The sequence below is a fragment of the Nelusetta ayraudi genome, unplaced genomic scaffold, assembly GCF_046127955.1.
Source record: "Nelusetta ayraudi isolate G7.1 ecotype Tasmania unplaced genomic scaffold, CSIRO-AGI_Nayr_v1 ptg000090l, whole genome shotgun sequence".
NCBI classification, from domain to species: Eukaryota; Metazoa; Chordata; class Actinopteri; order Tetraodontiformes; family Monacanthidae; genus Nelusetta; species Nelusetta ayraudi.
In genome coordinates, this window is record NW_027466140.1 from 2887505 (window position 1) to 2913519 (window position 26015).

The following is a 26015-nucleotide window of genomic DNA, read 5'->3' on the forward strand; positions in this document are numbered from 1 at the left end:
AAACCATCTGTCTTTCAGGAGCCATCAGAGACTTCAGGGAAACATCAAATGATGCTGAAGCTCTCCAAGTGCCTGCTTACGTGAGCGTGCGCATGTAGCATCAGGACACATGGGCAATTTTAATGGCTTGAGGCTCAGCTGGTGCATCAGCAAGGGCTCAGCACGTGTGCATGCGTGTGTGTGTGTGTGTGTGTGTGTGTGTGTGTGTGGTGAGGACTTTGAGGACTGAGTGCTTCAGGCAAGCCAATGCCCTTTTGCAGGAAGCCTTGAGCATTATGATGAGCTTATACAAATGCAAACTGATTTTCAGATGTGTATTCATCTGCAGGTACAGTGTGTGTATATGCACATGCGCATACTAAATACCTCACCATGGAGTCCAAAAAAAAGGCAAAGGCGCACGCGTGCATAGAAACGCATGTGAAATTCAAAAGATTAAAAACTTCAAATGTCAGAGAGCAGAACGTCTGCTGCTGTTTGCACAAATGGTAAAAGAGACACGAGTAAATACAGGCCGCGTTATTATTATTATTACACAGCAAATCATTTTGCATGCACGCACACACACACACACATACACACACACACACACACACACACACACACACCCACACCCACACATACACACACACACAAACAGGAAACAGGTGGAATGCTGAATACGGCCGCTGCATTAACTGAATGGATTTATTACGGTATTGATCGAGGACAGACGTCAAACATCACATGCACGCGGCAAAAGCACTGAGTCAACAATGCACTGAGAAATTACTGTTTGTATCCACAGCACTTCACACCCATAAATTATAAACTATCGACTTTGCACCTGTACGCGCATTTTACACGCAGACACAAACAAACAAACAAACAAAAAAAAAACCCGCGTGGGACAGAGAAGACGCAGAGGCCGGCATGCAAACGCACCCCGAACACCTGCCACAACAAAAAGCAACCTGCTTCTCAACACAAAGGGGAATACAGACACACACACACACCAACACACTCACACACACTTGAAGAGTATATTCCACCCCCTCGAATCCCATCTCGCATCCTTTGATTAGAATTTTTGAAAATTATTTGGTTGCCAGAGAGGAACATCTGCACCACAAAGCCAGAACAAATAGCCCAGTAAACACACAAACACACAGATGAGACGGCGGACTGTGACTGACCTCCACCTCCTCCCAGCAGCGTCTTGTTGGCTGAAAGAGACACAAGACAGAGGAAACACTCATGAGAAGAGCAGCATACATGAAACAGTCGGACAACCTAAAATTGATATTAAATCATGTTGTAGCGGTAAAATGGCTTAGGGTGGGTTACCCTCCCTGCTAACAGCATCTGAGGGAGCGCTTTGTTTCAATATTTGCATTTGAATTTTAAAATAATTCAAGCCTTAGGTAATAAATAGCCTTTGTGGGGCAGCAAATTGGACTCCAGAAATTTTAAATGAATAATTTATACTTAATATTTGACACAGTCACAATAAATGAACCGCAAGACGGGCATATACTGCATCTTGTTTTGATTTGACAATTTTGGCTTCATTTAATTAGTGCGAGTTAACGTATTGACACAGACTTGGCACTGAACCTGCTTGACCTTTTTATTTTCCCCACGGCGTCAAAAACAAACTCTTCATGGCTGCATTTTAAAAACAAAGCACCTGAGATCTGAACCACTATGCATGTGGAGTGTTGAAAACTTTGCTGCGGTTTAAAAAGATCGGCCTTCAGCCGTTATGTATTAAAACTGTGAGAATATGACTCAACATTTGCACATTAGAAAATTATTCATCATCAGCCTTTCAAGCTGGGTTTCAATGAAAATCTGAAAGGATGATTCTGTTGAAAATTGCCAAGGGCTAATTCCAACTCTCCCGTCAGTGCAAGTGTACAGACAGAGATACACACACACACACACACACACACACACACACACACACACACACACACACACACACACACACACACACACACACACACACACACGCACACACACGCACGCACGCATGCAAAATCCATGCAAATGACTCTCTGTCTTTCAGAGGCGCGATGTGGGCAAGAAAAAATAGGTGTGATGATTTGTTGTAAGTTTGAAGAGTCCACCGTGTTCATAGAAGTTGAAAACCACAGAAAAATAGGGACTATTTTTTGAAATCGTCACTCCAAGTATGTGTGATCAGGCCATTAATGCCTCTATGCAAAAAAGTGATGAGCTACAAGTCGAGTTAAGAGGACAGGAGATTCAATGCAATAATTCAATTTATTCACTGAAAAGAAACAATGAATAACTCTCCTACTCATACAAGAAGAACTCATACAACTACCTGGATAGAGCTGTTGACAGTCGCTTTCATTTAAAAAAAAAAAAAAAAACACCCATAATGACAGGAAGTGGCTGAAACCATGTGCAGAAACAGCAGGAGATGCTGGCTGCCCGGTGTGTCCCAAACTCTCGCCTCTCCCTCTGAATGAACAGAATGTAAATGGCGACGGTGCTGGCAGGGCGGTAAGTCTGGCTTCAGCTGTTCCTGACATATGTGGATATGGAAGTTTTTCTCTCACCCTGCACATCCACAAACGTGTGGAGTCAGCAGCGCGAGCCGTGGGACATCTGCTGCGAGATCCAAAAAAGGAAAAAGAAAAATTGAACCTACGGTCGCACTCCGTAAAGTCCTGCTTTTTTTTTTTTTTCCTTCCGCTGCTCGTGGGCTCCAAATTTGGTCACTGTGACCGTGTTAGGAAAAGAATCTGATAAGCACATAATCTCTCCCCAGTCTTTACAAAGATACATCAGAACACACAGGGGACGCCTCTCTTTTTAGTTACTCCGTAGGCACCGGGCCAGTTGGGTAAGCACTCGGATGGCGTATCAGCCACGTTGGTTTTAGCGAGAGGAAGTGGAGAGACTAAATCCCACAACCAACTCTCTGAAGAATCCTCTCCCCTGCAACATTTTCACCTTCCCCGACTGCCTCATTAATGGTAAATCCTACTCAATTTCCACCTTTACACACACAGACAGGCACACACCTTCCATACACACACACACACACACATCTTCCATACGTAAAATACCATCACGCTGGCATCTCCCACGGTGAGCGCCGCCACTTTCTAATTGGAAAATGTGCAGATCCATACAGTACAAGTGAGGAGGGCGGAGCGGAACGCATTTATTAAATATGACAATGTGAGATTATTTAGAGTGCGCAGCTCTGACAGATCTTATCGGCTGTTGAGACGAAGAGGGCTCAAATGGAAGTCTGGTCAAATAGTGGCTCCGTTAGGCCCTGCTTCGTCTTTCAGCATCAGCAGACGAGACTGCGGTCGCACGCTGACGGGGAATCGTCAGCGGTCTGGACGAACAAACTCCTGAAAGTGGTGAAACCAGGCTGTTACTTCCAGCAACAACGGAAAACCCAGGAGGGAAGGAAAACCTGCACCACATAGTGGTAATGTTAGATGAGAAAAAGAGAAAAAAAGAAAAGAAAAGAAATTTGAATGTTTCATTAGGCTTCTGCCAAAAGAATAACTATTAAGGTATTATCTTCAGCATCCACTGCGTACAACATTAAAGGAATTGTTTTTTTTTTGTTGTTTTTTACACCAAGCTTGCTCATTCTGCCAGGAATATGTCGTCACTGGAGCAAGAACAAAAAAGCCCCCAAACTGTGTTCCAACTCCAGTCGACCATCTAAGAATTGGCATCGACACTTAGCCGGTAGCTTTCATACGAGCTTCTAAAACACAGAGAGCCTTTTTCACAGTGTGAATCTTGAGATATGCATGATGGGAGTTAAAAATGCAGCCAATTCCTATCACATCTAGTACTTCATTTGTAGGCACGGCCCTGTGGGTGTGGCCTGTCCTGTTCTTGGGAAGATGAACATCATGTCACAAAAGCTCCCTTTACGATATTTGTTGTGTCGGCCCAGTAAAGAATGAGGATGAATGACTACTGTAATTCTGAATGTGGACCTTCCACAAAAGTTTGCGGGGGTTTGAAACACTGGCTCACAAAATAAAGTTAAAACTTTAGAGCTGTGTTAATCTATCACTGTTAAATGTGTTTCACAACCTAATGAAAAGCAGCAGAGCAGCAAAAGGTTTGTAGTGGTGCACAGCTACAATGTCCTTGACGAAAGAGACAAACAACAAACTAAACCTTCAAAACTGGAATAACAGCTTTTTTCTTCTTTAAACTCCTGTTTTGTTCTTGTTTCTGGCTACACTCAAACAAAACAAGGTCACAAGCTGGAATGTGATCATGAGTACTACAAGAAGTACTGAGGAGGACTATGTATTGAATACTGTTACCCGCAAGTTTGGAATACTTTTAGAGATACAATAGATACAGATACAATCCTCTTTCATTTCTTATTTAAATGCATCGGTAATTACAATGTAATTGCAATGATTACATCATGTGTTCGAATCACCCCGGTAAAATTAGTAAATGCATGGAATTAGCGTGTCACTGCAAAAGACAGCTAAATCTTCATTTCCTTTCATTTTCATATTGAAATGAATAACAACAATTATTCTAACGATGTGGGCAGCGCATTTTTAATCATTTAGCAATCACATTTTTTCCTCACGCATTTGCCACATTTCTTGTGTCTCATTTCATACTTTCAGACCGGAAAGTAAGACGTGTCACACTCAAAAATCAGACTGAAAGGCTTTCACAGTTTGACTGCTCAGAACTCGCAGCAAATTCCTGGCCAGGTAATTATGAAAGTAGCTCTCAAGTAGTTTTCTTGAGTACGCTTTAAATGGGCTGTGGATATATATTTGCCATTTTATCTGTGTTCTATGTAGTTCCAAATCGATATTATGATGTCATGAAAAAAATATACATTTATAATATATATTTTGACTGCCTCTTTTCCTCCTACCTGTCTGGGCTGTGTTCATGTTAGTGTATGCCCAAAATTTCTCATTATGTTAATCCAATAAGTCTCAGACAACCCACTTACTCACAGTGCTGTGCACCTCCAATAAAAAAAATGGAATCAGCTATTGAAACACAACATGCTTCATGGCAGTACTTTATATGTGTTTTATACAATGTGATATCAGCATTTCTCATTTGCAGTTATGTCTGTTCCTTCTACTCTCTAAAAAACTAATACTTGCTGCAAACTTAGGTATAAAAAAGGGTTTCTTACACATAAATGATTGATGCAGGTGTCTGAAATTCTTTTGCCCTTTTCAACAAGTGCCCCTCATTGTACCTCCTGATGTGGTCAGATTTCCCTCAGATTTTGAGGGTGTCATTTCCCGAAGATTTGAAAATATATGGTCAAACGTAGAATGAGCCACAAGGCAGTGCGACTGATTTAGTAGTCCACTGATGTCCCAACCAAAGCTCTTGGCCGGAGCTCTGCTTGGCGACCACGATGACAAGGTTGAAAATGCAAGAGGCCAAAATAAGGTTAGCTTGGTTTGATTTTGCCAGGAAGCAACTCAGGTATCCGAGGGTAGTTCAGAGTGGAGCCTCTGCTCCTTGGCATCAAAGGGAGCCAGTTGAGGTTGTCCGACATCTGATCAAGATGCTTTTGGGATGGCGCTCATAAGAGGTGTTCCAAACATGCTTCAGGGTGGCCAGAGGTCTGTTCTGGAGTGAGTAAATATTGTGTTAGGTTTGGGAATGACTCTGGAATATGGATGGATGGATGGATGGATGGATGGATACATGGATGCATGGATGCATGGATGGCCAAAGCGGCTATGGAAATGGTTTGAGTACATGGCATCAGACATCAGTCAGTTTAACCTGCTGCCACTTTATCTGTCAGTCAACAGAGTATCCGAAGCTAAAGGTCAAGGCCTTTTTCTCCTTAGTATACGACACGCTCGTATTGACGTCTGAAAGCAATTGTAACAGCATGAATAATGTCATGAGGGAAACATCGAGAAGAGCTTACTGGTATTGTCAAGACATTCAGACATATGAGAGATGTTAAGCCCTTGCCTCCAATGATGGTCAAGTATGGCATTGTACATGCTGATAAGATCAGGACTACTTAACCCTCAGCGGCGCCTCTCTATCCATCTTGGCCGCAGCGTGTTTGGAAACGTACGCAGCACTAATACGCACTTGGCCGCTTGCCCTTATTCCATAATATACTGCGCCATAGTAGGAACCCAAACACTATATATGAGTTTACGTTCATGAACACCGGGCCTCTGTCAAGGCAATTCAGGGTACAAGTCCACATCTGTTGGTAATTATATTCCTCCACTCAAGGAGGCTGCGCCAAGTTCAAACTCATGTTCAACTTCTGCCTTCCCTCGCACCAAGACGGAATTAATTTTTACTTCATCGCCTCATCTTAAATTGATCTGTCTTGTAATCTTTATTCGTGGGTTTAAATAATTATCAAGGCGGCCCGGCGTTGGGTATAAAAGATCTATTATCCGCGGTCTCGCCCGTAACGCTGCCGTTCCCGCCGCAGACGGGTGACGCATGAGAGCAGCAGTCTGCACCCTGCGGGGAAGACAATGGCTTTTGAAGCCACAGATATACTCATGTGTATGCACAATCATGATGGTGCCGACGCGAGGGGAGACGCAGCCACAGACTCGCACACGCGTAAAAAAAAAAAAAAAAAACTGCGCGCGCGCACACTCACTCGCACACTCCGGCAAACACGCAGCAGGGGTGCAGACAAAGAGTAGATGTGAACAGTATGATGTCTGCCAAATTCATACAACGTATTTGCTGGCAGTCTCTCACACACACACACACGCACAGACAAATACGATTGGAGATGGAGTTTGGGTTACCATGGCGACGGCAAAGCCCAAAGGTTCGTTACTGAAACCTAGTTAATTAGAGAAAGAGAGAGTAATGTCGATACTCGGGGGAGAGCGTTTCACCATCTGCTAAAGCCCACATGTACACAGTCGAGTGTGGGGCTCAAGTGTAAAAAGCGTGTGCTTGCGTGAGTGCGCGCATTAGACCTTAAGAGGTGTGTGTGTGTGTGTGTGTGTGTGTGTGTGTGTGTGTGTGTGTGTGGCCACAGTTGTCGAACACTTTAAAAAAGCCACTAAAACAAACAAAGAGTTTCTCCAAGTGGCATCAAACGCCGAACAGTTTTCTTTTTTCTTCGCTGGCACATAATGACCGAGCAGGGCGGCAAATGCTGAGCAGCTTAATAAAGCATAAGAGCATCTGCTGCGGAGACACACACCAATTATTGGAGTGGAGAAGGGATCAGGGCGATAAGTCATCGAAGTACATACGAGGGAGGGATGGGAGGAGGAGGAGGAGGAGTGTGGGGGGGGTGTCAAGTGTCGAGGGGATGGAGCGGGCTCAGGGAGAGAGGGAGGGAGAGAGAGAGAGAGAGAGAGATGTAGGGAGGAGAAGGAGGGAGACAAAGAGAGAGGCAAAGTGGAAGAGAGTTGAGGGAGGAGAAGAGCGACACAGGACTAAAAATTACCGGGGACATAAAACGACAAGGTGGAGTTTACACGCGTCTCTTCTTTGGCGGGGGGGGGGGGGGTAAGTAATTGTGCTGGGGTGTGTGTGGGTAGGGGCAGGGGGGAGGAGGGGGTGGTCGTGAGGGGGGTGTGCAGAGCGAGATAGACGCATGAGCAAACCGATCCGTCGATAGAAGAGAAGGATCGGACGCATGGGAGGCTGCGTTGATTTGCTGTTCGGCAACAGAACCAATTGTGATGTTTTTACCACCTGCGAGGGTGGAAATTAACATGTGCGTAATGATGCTGCAGCTGATGGTGATGATGATGATGATGACGATGACGATGATGATGATGATGATGATTTCACCAACATCAAATCTTTCCATCAAGCTCAGTGGGTTGGTTTAGGATTTTTTTCTTCTATTTTTTTTGCCTTCTGCGGCCCTCAATCTTATTTTCCCCTCTCTGCCTTCACGCTTCACCCCCGCCAGCTCCTCCTCTCCCAGGCTTTTATTCCCCAGGCCCCAGAGCAACCTGTTTGTGTATTCCTGCCTCCCCATCCCTCTCCGTCTCCCTCCGCTACCCACTCGTCCTAACCACCATTAAAGCTCTCTCGGTCATTTAATTTCAAGACAGCGTTCGGTTGGTCCACTTGAGAATGCCAATCAATTTGCCGGCGTCCTTAAGGTAAAGAGGACATATCAGACACTGATGAGGATCCATGCAGGCAGTTCCCTCTAGAAAAACGTTAAACTGAGGGAAGCCGAGGAAAGTAAAGGCAGAATTCAAGGAGATGGGAGCATTTGCACTTTTGGACAATTTACTTTAGTGAAGCTAAAGACGTTTTGTTTATTAGTTTATGCATCTAGGAAGACCAGATGGTTGCAATTTTTCAGTCTCGCGGGGCTAAAAAAGATCATTTAAAGGGTGTTTATTTTGGGGATCTACCTACTTTTGTTGCATTTGCTGGTGCAGAATCTCATCTTGAATGACTTTTCCAGCTTGTTCTTATCTTATTCACAATGTGACAGAACCGTCGATCCTTTGTCTCACTGAGACTGAGCAGACAATAGGAAGAAAAGCACCGCTTCATCTTAGACCTGCGAACATTTTGACATGTCCTGCTCTGAAGTGATGCTCTTTATAAATAGATTTATAAGTACTATGATATGATGTTGAAGTGACACCTCATAAAACCCAGATAGTTTTAGCGTCAGCAGCAAAACAACATTAAAACCTTTGTTGTATTACCAAAGGAAGATGAAAGAAAGATAAATAATGCACTAAACTGAACAATTCGACATAAAATTGTGTTGTGTTGAGTTGTGTGTGATATATTGATAAATAGTGTCAATTTAGGCTCCTACAACAGCTGTTGGTGTTTTTTTTTTTCAATCTTTTTTTGCTTGGTCGAGTGGCCAAAATGAAAGAGATGCAAATGTATTAATTATAAGGGTATTAGTTTGGCAGTGGTACTTGGATTCACGAGAGAGGAAAAAATGTTGAGTAAGGAACTTAAGTACCATTGAGTGTTGCGCAAGTATTTATTATATTTGGGCTGGTGCTAGTCTACAAAAGTGATTAACCAAAAGAAGGCCTAAGAGGCTATTTGTGGATCGCAATAACAACTTACAACATGTCGTTGCAATTGGAACTCAACTCATATTTGGTTTGCCACATGTTGTTTTTGGATTTTTGAGCAGATGCTGTGTTCTTATTTTAACATTTCTTGTCAATAACGTTTTAGAACAGAATTAGCATATCATAGCACATTAATCAGTATAAAATGAGTAGCTGACAATTAAATTGGACTGTTGCAGACTGCAGGAGTTCAGCAAATCCCAGATGCCCAGCAGATACCAGGTCTCTGCAGGCAAAGTTTTTTACAATGTAACCCAACGATCGCTATCAGCCTGTTGCATCAGTGTCAAACTAACTAAAGTGCAGAAAACTTGGTAGGTTACACATAAACAGCAACCCTGCAAACATGTGATGCAACAAGCCTGCAGGCCCGGCTGGCCAGGTCAATCATAGTCTTAACAACAACCACAACAACAGCACAGCAAAAGGTGCACAATCTGTGTAAGATAACTGCTGCTGTGACAAAGCAAACTGCAGATTGCTGTTACCTGTTTTCATATGATAAGATGTTTGCAAACATAAAATGAAACTCTGTTTTCGCAAACAAAAGGGCCGTATGACACAACCTTGAACACAGCCTGTTGGCAACTTTGTTTCAAAAATGCTTATTGAGCACAGGCTTTCACACAAATATTTGATTTGTCAAATCACATCTCGGAACTTGTAATACAACAGTGCGTTTGCCCCTTTCATACTAATATAAACACTTGTTAAGGTGATTAGTAGTCATCCCACGGCCGCAAGAGGAAAACAACCCGGGCAGAATTGTTGTTTTCTCTGTCTGCTCTCCTGGATGGAACCTGATTTCCAGCTCCTATCTTGGGAACAACATCTCTTCCTCAGAGGCTTTGTGTAGCCATAAACACCTTTGCCGAGTTTGTCTCCTCCTCCGCAGCCTCCTGAGGAGCCAACAAACATATGAGAAGAACTCGGAGTCAATCTGGCAGACCTCTGCATGTGTATGCGAATCGGTTATTTTTCCTCCGCATATACTGTATGCTTCACTGTGAATGACGCAGGTTGACAGTGGGTCATAACAGCCGGCACTATAAAATCATGAAAGGCCTTCACTGCTGAGTTGTGTGGTAGAGAGCTTGTACAATGACTTTTGTGTGAAGCTTGCTGGCCTGGATGCCGGCTTCGAGGATTTGCTACTGTGTGTGTCGTGTTTTGATTCTCACAATAGTCGCTTACGTAATTCAGGGATGCTGCTTTTTTTGTCTGCTTGACACAACTTAAAATTACTTGGAGAAATTTATACGTGGGAAACTGATATTGTTAATTTTTGCTAGTTATTCTCCACTCATCTTTTTGAGTGGAGAATATCTTACACTAGATGATAAGGAGGCTAGATGCTTTAAAGGGGCTTCATCATAAGACATCACTGCCTGCAGGACTATTAAGCTGGAAGTGGGAGAAGCTGGACCATAAATTACAGTAATTTTAGAGGAGTGGTCTTCACAGGAACATGTCGGGCCAGTCAATATGAAACTGATTTTAAAATAACGCCTCATAATTGCTGAGCAGTATTGGCCAGTTAGCGTGGAACTAATTTCAAAATAAAACCTCATAATTATAACTGAGTAATTACAGACATAAAATGTTTATACTTCCCAAAAAGGAAAACAGATAATAGAAATGACTGCCTTCACAAGGCTGATACTGTTTAATGATTTCACATTTTTGTATTTGAAAAAAAAAATAAAATAATGGGTAGCCTCCTAAAAAAGACCAATATTAAATCTCTCTCTGTGCAAAAGCAGTTAACCGTGAAATGTTTGGTTTTATGCATGCAAGTTTAGAAGATAGTGTGACAGCATCCTACAGCCTCTGTTTGTCTCCTTCTGTTTTATAACAAGCAAGAACACTGTTAAGAACGAGAATGACATGCATCCTAGTCCAAACTTGAAACAAAAATCTCTTCACAGTTATAGAAAATACGAGCAAGTTCATACCTTTTTAAAAAAAAAATATTTTGGCGAACATTTATATTCAGCTCAATTCAAACTATTGATTTTGATCTTTCATCAAAATGAGATTTAGTGGGTGCTGAACCATCGCAAGTCAGCACATAAAAATTATTAGTAGTAGATTTTCTATGAATGCCCATAAACAATGTTCAGGCTTTCTGTTTGTGAGCGAGTGCAGATTTTTTTTTTTCTTGCAAAACAAACTGGAGCTAAAATTTGAACTGGATTTGGACAAACTGGAGCAATTTTAGAGCAATCTTGCCCTGGTCATTTGTTGTCTTGCTGGCCCTGCAGTATTCAGTAACTACTCCCACAACCACAACAGCTTGCAGTGTTGACTTTGAACACTACTATTTTGAAATCAAACAACCAAAAAGGTCAGAAAAAATCAACACAATCACACACGGTGATCCCATTTCTTTAATCCTCACAGACACTGGATGGTTTCAGCCATCTCCAACTTCAGCTAGAATCAGACCTAATAATGGATGAAGATGTGTTTGGAGGAGCGCCAAACGGTAATAGCGGTGCAGCTGTACCTGCAACCGCACGCCTCCAAAGGGCTTCTGACACGAGGCCTCGTGCCTACAGCTGTGCACATCCAGCGAGCCTCCTCAGGTGGAGGGAGTGCACTGGTGTTTTGAAGCCGTGCCATGCCAGCGAGAGCAGCATTATAAACTGCTGTGTGTGCAGCGCCCAAAGCACCAAGCTGTGGAAGCCCCTTTAGTGCGAGAACTGCCCAAAGGTAATAAATGTAAATTAATTGTGAGATATGCATCCCTGCAGGCAAATAAAAAAAACTACATTGGTCACAAAGTCCAAATTGAAACACATCAAAGTTCAGTCGGCGTTGCCTGTCTTGCTCATCGGCAGACAGGGGCCCCTTGTGTAGCGCACTCCCAAGGTGAAGCCCCTCAAGACCCGACAGAAACCGTGTCGCTGACATTGTTTGACTGCCATTAACCCGCGTGGGTTTTAATCAAAACCCACTCTGAATAGAGCCGAGCGTCTTTTCAACATCGCTGCCAGAGAGGAAACCTTCCTTGTGTATTCACTCATTTTTACATCTAAAAGGCCACCGAACTGAATGCAACGGAGGCGGCCTCAGAGCCCAGCCGGTTCCACGCTCCGTGGCACCTTGTGTGTGTGTGTGTGTGTGTGTGTGTGTGTGTGTGTGTGTGTGTGTGTGTTCGATTGCATGCCCGTGCGCGTGCACGCCACACCTGTCAGTCTAAATGCCGGGTGAGTTGCCGGTAATTGCTGGACCGTGGCGACCTGCTGAACCCCCCCCCCTGTAACGGAGCTCTGGGAGCCACTGTAAGGACTTGGCTGCCTCCTCCTCGTCATCACCAGCAGCAGCAGCAGCAGCAGCAGCAGCAGCAGCAAAAGCAGCAGCAGCTCCACATGTGCACGCACAGACGTACGCGCGCAAACAGGCGGCGGCAACAACAACGGCAGCAGCAGCAGTATCGTGCGCGCAGCTCCGGCGCTCGACGACCAGAGGGAGGAGGTGGAGAATGATGAGGAGGATGAGGAGGAGGAGGATGTCAAGCCGTGACTAAAGGTTTATCTGAGAAGACTGAGGCGATCCGCGCCGAGGTGGAACTGGAGATTGGTCGCACCTTTGGATGCCTTCTGGCCGCTCGAGGGAAGACGCGGAGCCCGAGCTGTGACCGGAGAGAAGCGGCTCGTGCGCCGGCAGCCCGCGGCGAGCTGCCTGCAAGGTTTGGAGAGGAAGAGGAAACCGAGACTTCAACACCCGCGATTCGTCCCCGCTCCCTTCACTCCGGCTGCCTGGAAAGTGGCAAACTGGTGGCGCTCGGCGGCGGGACGGCGACGCGGTGCCGAGAGAAACTGGTGCGCGCACCAAACCGCGGAGCTCCGGAGCGGAGCAGAGCGGAGCAGAGCGGAGCAGAGCGGAGCGCCGTTTCTCCCCCTGCGGTCCGTGCGCGGCGCTTTCGCCCGGGTGCAGAGGCTGCTGAACCAGGACGCATCGCAACCGCTGAACAGAGAAAGGGGGAGAAAGCCCCGATCTATTGAATTTGCGAGGATGATTTGACAAGGATGTCTTTAAGGGGACCGGAGCGTGGCGCGAGGCAGAAGAGCGACCACAGAGGTACGATGTTCTGTTTGGGTTGGCGCGGGGCGGGAAGGGAAAGGAAGAGAAATGGAAGGGTGACCGGTGCCGGGTTTATACGGACCGTCAGTCTCACTGGCCGCGCTGGTGGCATCTTCTTACTGTCAGCTCGCCTCGGGAAAACTTGTTAAAATGCGGTGTGTGTGTGTGTGTGTGTGTGTGTGTGTGTGTGTGTGTGTGTGTGTGAGAGAGAGAGAGAGAGAGAGAGAGCGAGAGCGCTTTGTGCGAGTGCGTGTCTACCTGCTGGAGCACAATTCCGTGTGGGAGACTTGCAAGCAGAGGGGGAGATTAAATTGAGAGATTATACTTTGTCAAGGGATAGATTTCCCTCTTGCGCGCTCCCTCTTATCTCTCCCACCATCGCCCTTTCCTTCTTCCCTCCTCTTTTTATCCCTCATACGTGCCCCACTGCCAGTGGGTTTTTGTTGTTCTTGTTGTTGTTCTTGTTGTTCTTGTTTTTTAAAAATATGTGTGCCGTTGCAAGAAATCCTTTCTGTGTACAGGGCCAGGGCTGTTTTCCAGCAGAATTGCCATGTTTTGTGTATGACCTGATCTGCATGTGTTTCCTTTCTCTCACACAAACACATGCACGCGGCACAACGCAAATTCGAAATGCTTTGGCGCTGCATGATGTGCAGCAGGGAGGAGAGAAAAAAAAAATAAGACTAGAAACAAACAAAACATTTCATCATCCCCAACAATTTCTGGACAGAGGCGGACACGCACAGTATGCCCACGTAAACACAGGATTAATGCCCGAGTGGGCCATATTGAGCTGACAGATTAGAATGAGATTCAAGGGGCCAAAGTGGTACAGGGCACGGGATTACAGAAGACAGGCAGAGATGGATGGAGTGGCGGATGGAGTGATGAAAAGGGAACAAGGGAAGAGAGCGATAGGCAAAGAGACTAAAAAAAAAAGGAGGGGGGGCAGCAGAGAACATGAGATTAAAGTGTAATGTCCTAGAGAGGAGGAGGAGGAGGAGAGCGAGGGAGAAACCAGGGCATGTCATGCAGTTAGGGGGAACTGCACATTGGCAGAATGTGGAGAGAATAAAAAAGAGGAGAAGGCTCCAGACACTCTTTCTGTATCGCCTTGCTTGTGATCTCCTCGCATTCACCCATCTGACAGCAGGAGAGGAGCCCTGCTTATATAAGTCTTCATTTGAAACACAATAAACCCACAGGCGGATTGACTACGAGAGAGAGAGAGAGAAGAAAAACACAATAGGCGTCTTATAGATGCAAACAAATTAAAGAAAATAATAAATCTGAGCACGGAGGTGTTCCAGTCAACAACACATCATATTGCCTCTGTGCCTGAAAGCCAGTATTTTTCATTTCCTGTGCCGTTACAGACATCATTCATCTAATCGTGGGGCCCTGCTCACACCCAAGGAGGAAACCATTTTAAATCCTTTCAATCTTGACCTGGCTTCTGTTTCAAAAAGGCAAATTTGAACAAACAGATAAAACACACACACACGCACAGTCCTCTTACTGGAATATTTCTGACAAATTAATCTCATCTCTTAAGCAGCTTTAAGGTCTCATGTTTAAGTACGGCCAACCCAATTAGACTGTTGACAAGGGGGGGGCGGGGGGGGGGCAATCAGTGGTAGTAATAGTGACACGTTTTCTCATTTTAATAATATACTTTTTCAAAAAAACGTTATAAAATCAAAAGGTTACCAAAATAACATTTCATTTTAAAAGAACAAATAAGGCATGAAAGCAATACAGAACTGAATCATATAATATTCTGTCAAAGGTGTGGCCAGGTTCTCCATGCATACTGAAAAAGAGTGATGAATGGTGAATGAGGACAGGCAGGGATGCTTGATTTACATAACCAAAAGTATTAAGACTCACTTGAAAAAGATAAATAATTTGCTGTTTTGTTATTATCTGCATTATTCATAGACCGGCATCTTCAGATCATAGAGGGCAGGTGTAACAGGCTGGAAAAACAGTGCTAATGCATCATAATCTGGCATTAATAGGGTGAATGCATCTTGATACGGTTGCCCATTATGCACCCAGCAGAGGAGACGGAGCAATCTTGTTATTAGTTTTGTTCTGGAAGTGTGGTTAAGGAAATCTACGACCTGTTATATTGATATTAATTGTAATTATTTTTTAAACCATTTTGTGAATTATTTTGAACTCATCATTCGTCATTATGCTACCATTCGAGGGTGTGTGCATCCCAGCATTTTCCCTGTTGTTCCACATGGAATTTGGACTGGTGGTTTGAGTGGACTGCACACCTTTCCATGCGTTTCTGATTGATTATTTTGTTGGCAAGAGCCATATCAAGTGGCACATAGAATATTCCATGTTTAACAATGAATCGCATTTTTATTGACCGATGCGACTCCATCTGTGGTCCTGCGATCAGGCTCGGACGCTGGCTGTCGAGGGCTGAGCAAGTAAACACAGCAATGTAATTCATTTGTAGCGTAACACATAAATAATGGAATTAGAGTCACCAGAGCTGATCGACAGGACAGGGCTGAAAGATGACTCACGATCATTTCATTTCAAAACAACTCCTCTGAAAAGCCAGAGAACACGACATCACAAAGAATTTAATTTGACTGTGAAATGTGTGGTGAAAATGATCAAATAAAGTCAATTTATTCAATATTATACTGCGTTACGTAAACCTCCTGTGGTGTCGCCCAGGGGCTGAAGTCACGTTTTCTTCTGTAAGGGCAGCATTTTTCTCAGGTGTGGCTTTGTAAGGTTTACCAGCGAGTGATCGCACATCGTTCTGAGTCGAGTTGAAGGCGCTGGGTCAGTGGCCTGTGGCAGAACAGCGGGTCTCAAGAGGAAAATATGAATTCTGTGCTTCATGCATCTGAGCAGTATGTCTTCCAACCTGAGGCTATTTGATCCGTCTGAATGAATCCCCTCATTTAATTCATCGTTTTGCAAAATACTACTTCCATTATATTTACAACCCACAATACTACATAGCTGAAATAATAATAATAAAAAAAAAGAATTACAATTCAGTACTCTTGGATGGCTGTCCTCTGTTTTGTGTCCATGCCTGCAGTCATGACATTCAACATTAATGTTTGACTGCACAGTGTAAATAATTCATGGGTATGAAACCGGGACTGGAATCTTACTGAGCATATCGATGGACGTCAACATTGGCAGGCTGTTAATATTTCCTTTTATTAATGATTCAATATTGAACTTGGAGACGACCGAGTGAGGAGAATAAATTTCACTGCGGCACAACAGTGTTTGTGCACTTTAGTGTACTCTGCATGTCATTGCTGTCTGTCTCTAAATCTGACTCCTTTGACAAATCCATTTCTCAGCGGCGCTGATAAATGTTTCACTGTAAAAACGCCAGTTCCTGGGTGAACCAAAACATTGTTATCTCAGGACATAGGCAGCCTTCCTGTCTTTACTTTTTATCATCTGCTCAGCAGTTTAATTCAAACCTCTCCTCTCAGTAAGTTCTCTCAGCCCTTTCCTCAAACTAATCAAAGCCGCTGAGCACCGGCGAAGCCACCAGTCCATTTAAAAGTGCATATTTGCATTAGAGTGTGACCCAGTGGAATCTGGGGCTCTGGTCTTTTTCCAGGAGGGTTTTCAGTGCCGTCCATGACATCTCGCCTGCCATCCATGACTTTCAAGCCATGCGGCTGAAATCAGTGATTTTCTACCACTGCATGAGCCTGGAAATGAGCCGAGTTTCTGGTGATGACTTGGCTATGAAATATGAAAGTCCCCGTGAAGACGACCTGAAATGTAGGCAGGTCTTTCCCCTCCCTCTTTTCACTCTTTTCATGATCAGACTGTGTCATCAGCAGTTTGATGTCAAAGAGTGGTGCATCAGAGGCACTTCGTAAATCCTGTAAACAATAGAGGCCAAGTGGCATTTATATTTTTAACCACTGTATTATTTCTTCAAAGCAAGACACTGATTTATCACTTAGAAGAGTCACGTCATGTTGAACCCGAGAAACTGAGATAGCAGTGCTGCCATCAATCTTCAGTTTGCACAGGTAACTCATCTAAAGAACTGAGGCCTAGGGTCTGGTATGCTGCTTACTTCATGTATCAGACATCACACCCGTCAGGCATCGTACTGAGATGCATTGTGTTATGCCACATTGTTGTCCCTCTGAGTCTAAAAATGGGTATACAGCAGCTTTTATGAATGTTGGGCCGTTGTGTGTTGCAGGGCACTCAAACATGGAAAATGCTCACAGTGTCTCACAGCGTCGAGGGCTTCACACTCTGTTTTTTGTCGTCCTTTCAAAAATAGTTTAACCCTTTTTCATGAGTTAATGTCTCTGTGCTTATACGGCTCATTGAGTTGCTCAGTGATCAGTTACATGAGTTTTATGGGCTCAAAGTAGGTGATGAAAAAATACTGACATTTTTGTCACCTCATTAAGGAAGCTCCATTGTGCACGGCTCCAAGTTGAGCAGGCTTTCAAAGTTCCCTGAATAAGACCTGCTAGTGCAAATAAAAATCCTAATTGCCAGTCCAAGAAGATGTTAGAAACGTTTGTTGATTTGCCATGGAGAAATACCAAGGATGTTCTTGAGCTCTGGACTGACTCCACCTTCTAAAACTGTGTACCAAAAAGATATACACGTTTGTGTGTTCATGAGGATATTTTGTCTTCAGGGTCACTTTCATTCTGTAGTTTGTTGAACTTTTGCCCAGAAAGCAGTTGTTTCCGTTTGAAAACTCAAAATGTTCTTGCCTGGGTTCTGTAATGTCACTCCGATTGGTTTATGTCAGTGTGGAACACCTTCTTAGATCAAGACATTCTTGTGGCATTGCAGTCATGCATATTAGGATATACAATATACTGAAATGATTCCTCTAAATGTAAATGGTGAAAGCCACAACATCAGGTTTGGAAATCTTTCTACTTGAACTGGCTGTATCACATTGTGGACTGGAGGATACTCATATCTTGGCTTATTGATGAATGACGGGATCTGTCTGTAATTGAAATGAAAGTACAATATTGCTGCTATCCACAGGCTTGTTAACCTATTTATTAATTTTGTCATGGCTGCTTAATAAATCTTGTGTTTTCGAGGAAGGCTAAATGATGAAGCCTGCTGAGAAGACAGATGAATTGAACCTGAATAGATTGCAATTTATTGATCACTGAAAGAGGAAATTGTCTTGTCACCCTCATGTTCATGGCGTACATCAAAACCAAATGGGAATGCATAGCTTAGATTGTCCAGTAATTTACAACAATGTTTTTGGCCAAATCTGCAGACACAGCTCCTTTGCAGAAATAACTAACAAAAGGACGAGGATGGGACCATAGCGGGCTGCCATACATCACATCAGAAATGAAATCCAATTAAATTAAATTAAATAAATCTTATAAGACAGCATAAAAACCTTAGAAATATGGCTGGGACATTCTGTACACGGCAGAAGAAACAAACACGATCAACTTGTAATCCATCAAATCTGCCATGAGCAGAAAAATAAAGATCAACTTGTAGATAGAACAAAGTCCTCGGCCATTTGTGAAGTGAGGCTCATGGCCAAATGTGGCAACTGTCTTGCAAAATTAAAGGGTCAATCGGATTCGCTACAATTTGCACCATTTAATCCTACATTTTAATCTTATTTCAATAATGAGACAACAATGCCGTCTAACAAGGAGGAAACAGCGGCTTACATACATCTGCCTCATTTGTTATTTGTTCATGCATCAATTAAACATGCATGTGCACCTGGTGCGAATAAGCGTATTCATTACCTCGATTTAGCCTGAACTGTGATCTCAAAGGTCCAATTACTTGTCAATAAACATGACGTGGTGTTAGTTTAGGAAATCTTCGTCTCATTTGGACTTGCATTTTTTTTGTGCTCCCCAACAGATCTCATCGCATTGTCTTTGGTAACAAGAGCCAGTTGCTATTCATGCAAAAGCTTTAAAAAATTCAACGTGCTCTGCCTTTTCAGCACAAAACACACATTCTGTGAACGGCTGGTGGACACAGCAGAACATTTGTTGGCTATGGAACTGCGCATTTCCCCCAGGAGATGGTTAAGAGAAAAAAAAAAATGGCTATTGGACTCAGATTTTCCATTTGGCTACGCACACGTATCCGCCTGTCTCGCACTTACATGCACATTTCTTAATCTATACAGGACATTAAGAGGTACACTAATACTAGTGGCATTAGAGGCATACACGCATCTCAAAGCCCAGGAAGTTAGGAAGAGGAAACAGTAATTTTGAATACAGGAACAACTATCATTTGCTAATTAATTCCAAAATTAAAAAGGTGAAATCATGTATAATTTACACATCATTGCAAAATTCTGAAAGACAAATAACCTGTCAAACCAAGGAAACAAATAAACACAGCTTTTAGAAATTGATTTTGACTGGGCTCGGATATTGTCTTATTTAGTGCATTACATAATCCATTGTAGGGGGCAATGAGGCTCCAAAAGAACGGCTTTATATAATTGAAGATTATGCCATGTTTTGGCCGAGACTGACCCAACAAGACGTAAAAAATATATTTACCAGAAAACCAGAAATACAGTAAGCATTGCCCACAGTGGACGCTGGTTTAAAACATTAAAAAGACGCATTGCACTGGCGGAGGCTTTAGGAGGCTCTCTGGCACACAGGCCGCAGCGAACACACACACACACACACACACACGGTGGCCTTGCATTAGGCGGCATAAAATTTCATTATAGCTTTGTGTGTGTGTGCGTGTGTGTGTGTGTCTCAGTCCATTTGCCGGAAGTGTGGGAGAGGCAGGCAGGTCGGAAAGCGTAGGAGTCACAGAGAAGTTCAGCGATGAGCTTTTGTTTGCACAGCAGGGATTGACTTCAGAGTGGTGGCCGCACTGTGCCATTACCTGCCTGCTAAAACTGCTTTAGACTTAGTCTCCAAAAATAGTAGCGCCGTTTCCATTAGTTTTTTGCAGGTGTTTGCATTGAAGCGGGTTCGAATCACTTAAACCGTAATTGTCGTAAAATCTCACGGGACGAGATAAAATGACGTCCCGCAAGATTGCTTTTGTTTGTTTACGTTTGTTTGCTGTCAAGAATGGTTGTTATATTTTTCACTTTGATTGCTTGTCACTTGACATATTCTGTCACGTGACCCCGTACGTCAACCCCGTAAATGCGAGGGAAAAAAAGTGTTTCCATGACACTTTTGCGATATACCTCTATATCGATACGTCTGAACAACCACCTCATGAGAGCATCAAAACCTTTTAGCGATATCTGAGAGGATTTCAGAAGTTTAAGTGTTTCCATGAATAGCTTTTATTGCAATATTTAGATTTTGCGCAATTCTAGGGGTAATGGAAACGCAGCTACTGTCTGTGCCTTTAATTAAGCAATGCGTGGAGAGGGGGAAAAAAACAATTGGCAACAAAAAAGGAGGGACAAGTTGGAGTCTAGAATTCATATTCCCCTTCCGCCCCAGTAAAGCTGATGGAAGACAGCAGGTACAATCTCCTGCCATTGAAAAACACACATTATTTGGTTACTGTGTCGCGTTAGAGTTTGATGAATTAATGACCAACTGACAAACTGATGAAGACAGGCAAGATAGATACAGGAAAAAGGCTGCACCGAGTAAATAAAAAGCGGTCGTGAAGAAAAAGTTGGGGGGGAGGCGACGTGATTGTCAGGAAGTGCAGTTCGTTTGATGTGAGCAGTAATTTCCTTTTGATCCTGTTTGAATCAAAAGCTGTGAGAGCTAATGCAGAGGGACAGGTATGAAGGCTTTAATGAATAAATCAGCATCCATGGCCAAGGGTTAGTGATCATTTTGGGAATAAGGAGCCATTCATCGTCTCGTTTGTGAACGCGGATGTTTTACGAAGCTTTACATTTGTACCTGATTTATTCCAGTGTGCCTGCATAATAAGCACTCAGTCGGGACATGAAGACGGCATGAAGGACCGCTGTAACTGAAGCCTCCCGTGTTAATCGCATGGAGGCAACAGCGAGCCACAAGCTTGAAATGCCTGCGTTTTACCATTTTGCATCACTTGCAACGCGGCTCGCATCTGTTGCAGCAGTCTGTGTTGCCTGCAGCTGAAATTAGTGCTGCAGTGAAATGTGGTGCATGTCATTCATTTGGAACTTGTGCGTATGTGTTTTTATAACTTAATTTTAGAGGGGGAAACTTGCATCATTGCATCACTTGCCTTTACGAGCAGCGGCGTTCACACACAGTGAGCTTCCTGACAAATGGTCAACGGTTCAATACGTCTTTCTCCCTCTATCTAAAGGCTGTTACATTTCCTCCCTCCTTTTACATCTCTACTGGCAATATGTTGCAACAATTTCTCTCTTCTCGAAATGTGAAGATAAATTTGTGGTATTTTGCATAAAGGTGATCACAGCAGGTTGGATGTACTGCAAGAACAACCTCAAAATGAGGAATCTTTATACAGCATACAGAAATGACACGACAAACAAAATATTTTTTTCAATGGCCACACAAATATTCCTGGATTCACGTAGAAGTTAACACAATCTACACAAAATGTGTGTAGGTTCACACATTTACACAGACAAACATGTTCTTCAATCGTCAATGCGATAGATTCGCAAAAGTACGTAGGTAATTGAACTTAATGTCATTTTCATCAAAGCACAACTACGTAGTGACATTGGCGTATAAAAAGGCTAATTACAAACTGCATGGGAAACTATTGAGACAAAGGATTGTTTTTTCTGTTTTTTGATCCAAACGCAAACTGGCTGGAGGCAATCAGATAACTCCATTCTTTTCTGCTAAACACACAGACACTGCTACATCCAGAAGCAATGTTGCCATCATTGGGACTTGCTTTTTTTTTCTTTTTTTTTTGCTTGATTTGGTGACTTTCCAAACCCCCCTTGGCGACAAAAATTGTTCAAAAGTGACAGGCGACAAATCCAGCAACTTTGTGTGGTCTCAGGGAAAATGTTGAACGCTGACACCAAAAGTATTTTAGAGACAAACTGATATGAAAGTACTACTACATAACGAGCCCTTCCCAGTCCCAAAGCATGCTGCTAGCATGCAGCACAATAGTCCAGGAGCCTCAAATCTGCAACACTGCAAAATTAAAATCTGGTCCAACAAAATGATTATTTTTTTCAATTTCATTATTTCGTTATTTATTGTGGATTGCGGGTCTTGGAATAAAGTGTTGCAGTTGTGAGGGTGTTTTGAACAGCAAGATCATTTTAGGGTACATTTTAAAGCTACTGTCTGTAGGAGACGTCTGATTGGCTACACACAATTTATTTTTGATTTTCTTTCTTTCTTTCTTTCTTTTTTTTAAATATAATGAACAGAAGGGATATTTCTGTGTGCAACATAAATATGTTTAGGAATGTTTTTACAAAGTGAAATAAGAAATATTTCTGTGTGAGCTGTTTGTACAGAGTCATTAATAAATACACCCCCAATGACATTTTTGAATATTTTTGTGCGCAGCGATTCATTTTGACATTGTGTTGACCTCGCAGTTGACCACTACGACCACTGAAAATGTAATCACTTGCTGCATTCCATTTCTCCTTTGGATCACATACCGGCATAATTAGGCATTAAGGCGGGAAATAATCTAAAACATGCCTAAGAACCAAAGGACAAAAAATTGAGCCAAATTAGCACAAACTGCCATGGCAACACAGTGCAAAACAGACATCAAACCAAACACTTTATTCAAGCTGATCAAAGAATAAAACAACGATGCCCAAGCGCCAATTACCGAGCGGCATTCAGTAAGTGCTACGCACGCTGCCGAGCGCGCCAAGATGCTCCTTGATTGCGGCGCTGGCTCGAAGACTATGCGTTTGACCCGACGTATTGAATTCCAATAGATCTTTCAAGTATGCAGGGATGGCGCCCCGCGCTACGCTCCAATGGGCTCTGATAATTACCCTATAGCCTATTTCTGGAGTCTGCTCATTGTCACATTATAATGAGGAAGAACAGTAAACACAGCCAAAACGGAACAAGTGCTGAGTGACAGACTGGCATCAGTCTCAGTTCAAGTTCTCTCTCTCTGTCTCCACAAGGTTTAGCTCCTTTGATTTTTTTTTCTGTTTTTTTTTTGGGGGGGGGGGGGGGGGCAGGGGGTTGCTCTTCTTTCATGGATAATATTGAAATGGAGAGTGACAGGAAATAATACAAAGACAGTGAGATAAAGAGTTGGTGTATGAGAAGCGTCAAAGTCTGTCAGCAGGATCTCGGGTACGGTGCCATCGGCTGCCACCAGGAGGCCGCACGTATCTTATTGGATTCAAAATTACTCCCTTTGACTGCTATTATGAGCACGCGCACAACTATACTTACACATGCACAAGCTGGCAAAAGTGCATTCTGGAAGACAAGACTCTGTGTGTGTGTGTGTGTGTGTGTGTCTCCAGCCCGTAAATTGCTTGTCTGTGGGCACTTCCCATGCATACCTCATTCTGCACGAGGCCCAGACAGCGAGACCGAGTCGGTGTAAAACGCTCTGAGCTGGAAAACCTTCAATCATATTTAATGGGATTATTTATCCACATACTGTCATGAAACGAGGTGTATGCACGCTGGGATGTGCGCCGCGCCGAAACGTGTGCTTTCGCTGAGAGATGGGCTATATCAGAGCATCTCCTGGCGTCTCACATTGCAGGCAGATGGGTGTGTGTGTGTGTGTGTGTGTGTGTGTGTGTGTGTGTGTTTGCAGTTGCATGCAATGCTCTTCCTGCGTTGCGATGGAAAGCACTGTTAAATTTTAAAGAATTATAATAATAATAAAGCTCATCATTCTGCCTCTGAAACAATTAATTTTTTGAATGGCGATTAAGCTCTGAATTTACATGGTCAAATTCTGCTGTTCTTCTACATCCATATTTGGACATAGAACAGCAGAACAAGCAATTCTTGCCAGAATGTGTTAATTGGGAACCAAATGAACACAAGAAAGGATTTCATTTTTGATCTTTTGTATTATAATTTCTTTCATAACAGTGCAGCTAGACACTCTTATTACATATGCATTTTGTTGAATCAAGTTGAATGAAACAAAACATGACGCTGACATGCTGTCATGAATCCAAAACAAAAAACATCATTTCAAGAACTCCGCCTATTGAGGAACACTGGCGTAGGTGGTTGCTGAAACCATTCGCTTGCCATTGAAACATGATTAAAACAATATGCCTTGTATTTAATCTCATCGCGATTAACACGTTAATACTGGAACCCCTATTTATATTAAATTCACTCACTGGTCAGGTCACATCATCCGTTCCTATGGTGAAGGCTCCTGTCCCTATACATACTCAAAATATGCCTTTATTATATATGAAAAAAAACTACATATATACATATTTATTTATTTTTTTGGTGGCAGATGGCTAAGCTCAAAAACCATTCCAACACGATGTGGGAGGATTTAAGTTACAGCTTCAGGGTTGTCAGTGTGTGAAACCTGTGATGAAGGCCGTCTCACCCCTCTTTAAGGAGCAGCCAGTCGCCCTTTCATCTGCCGAGGCTTCAGCGTGCCGTGCCTAATGGCGGTCGCGGAGAATCTTCCCAGGATTAACACGCCGGGGATCATTAGAAGCTGATTTATGGCCACATTAATTCTGGAGATATTCAAATAGGAAACATATGGAATCCGACCGACCGAGCGGCCTCGTTGTGGAACGCGTGGAGTTGTCGAAGCCTAATTGGAGGTGAAGCGAGTGGGCCATCGATTCAGATCGTGCCAATCGGTGAAATCCTCCATCAGCACTAAAGTCACAGCCACTCTCAAGAGAGATGATAGTGGTTATTTACCGCTCATGCAGAAAGAAAAAAAAAAAAAACAATTTCCAGGCCAGTCTTCGTTGCTTCCCGAGTGCGTCTGGCTGTTTTAATTTTTAAGCTGCTGCGCTGGAAATGAAGCCGCCAGCAGTTGGTTGTTGGCCTGATATTTATGCGGAACACCTCCGCTGCTGCTGCTGCTGCTTTTCACGCCGCCGTCCTGCCTTTTCACCTTGCTCGTACTTTGTTCTTAAGCCCTTCTCCTTCTCCTCCTGCCGCACTTCCCCCTTTCCTCCCTCTCCTCCCTCTCCCGCAGCACTCGCTCTCTCAAAGTCTCGTTTGCTCGCGCCGCCGCTGCTCGCCGCCTCTTTGAAAGGCGGCTTCCTCCAGGGCGAAAAACTCTGCAGCTCACTTTGTCTCCCCCTGTCCGCCTCCATCCGCGCCCTCCTCCATCCACCTCTCTTCTTTAGCCTCTCCCCTTTCACTCCTCTCTGTGCACCACAATAGGTTCCAGAACCCATCTATAGAAAATTCCCATTTGCGCTGCCTTTCCTCCCAGTGGCTCTCTCTCAACTTATCGCTGCCGCCGTTCTGGCCGCTGCTCGCGAGGAGAGGAGATGAAACTGTAAATGGGGGGGGGATAGAGAGAAAGTGAAAGGAAACAAAGCAGGGGGTCGGAGGCGGCACGTGCATTTTCGCACAAAACGCAGCAGGCGGAAAGGAATTTACGGGAACATTTTTTTTTACCGGGAGATGAAAAAAAAAACTGACATGAAATGAACAAAAGGAGACAGAAACTGTACATAAAAGGCAGTGATGTGAGATGTGCGATGCTGAAGTGCAGGTAGTGCGTGCATGGCTTTTTTTTTTAAAAAAAAGAAAGATCAATTCAGTACCCATGATCAAAGAATCAAGACAAAATCATTAAAGACTACAAACTGCAGCACTTTGTGTCGTCCCCAGATGACGTAACGAGCAAACAGTGTGAGTCAATTATTCCTGAAAGCCTGAAACAGCCGGTGGGGAAACAGCAACCCAC

The 26015-nt window shown here is 43.6% G+C and overlaps 1 protein-coding gene across 4 annotated transcripts in view; it reads right to left on the reverse strand.

Annotated features, from left to right (window-relative positions):
• Positions 1-26015, reverse strand: part of macrod1 (mono-ADP ribosylhydrolase 1) — a 98797-nt gene that overhangs the window by 37830 nt on the left and 34952 nt on the right. For all 4 annotated transcript variants that reach the window (XR_012929010.1, XM_076046672.1, XM_076046671.1 and 1 more), the window contains exon 4: positions 1176-1205. Coding sequence is in view for 3 of the 4 variants with exons in the window: in XM_076046672.1 (XP_075902787.1) it covers positions 1176-1205 (30 nt within the window). In the remaining variant the exon portion in view is untranslated. The remainder of the gene's footprint in view (positions 1-1175; positions 1206-26015) is intronic.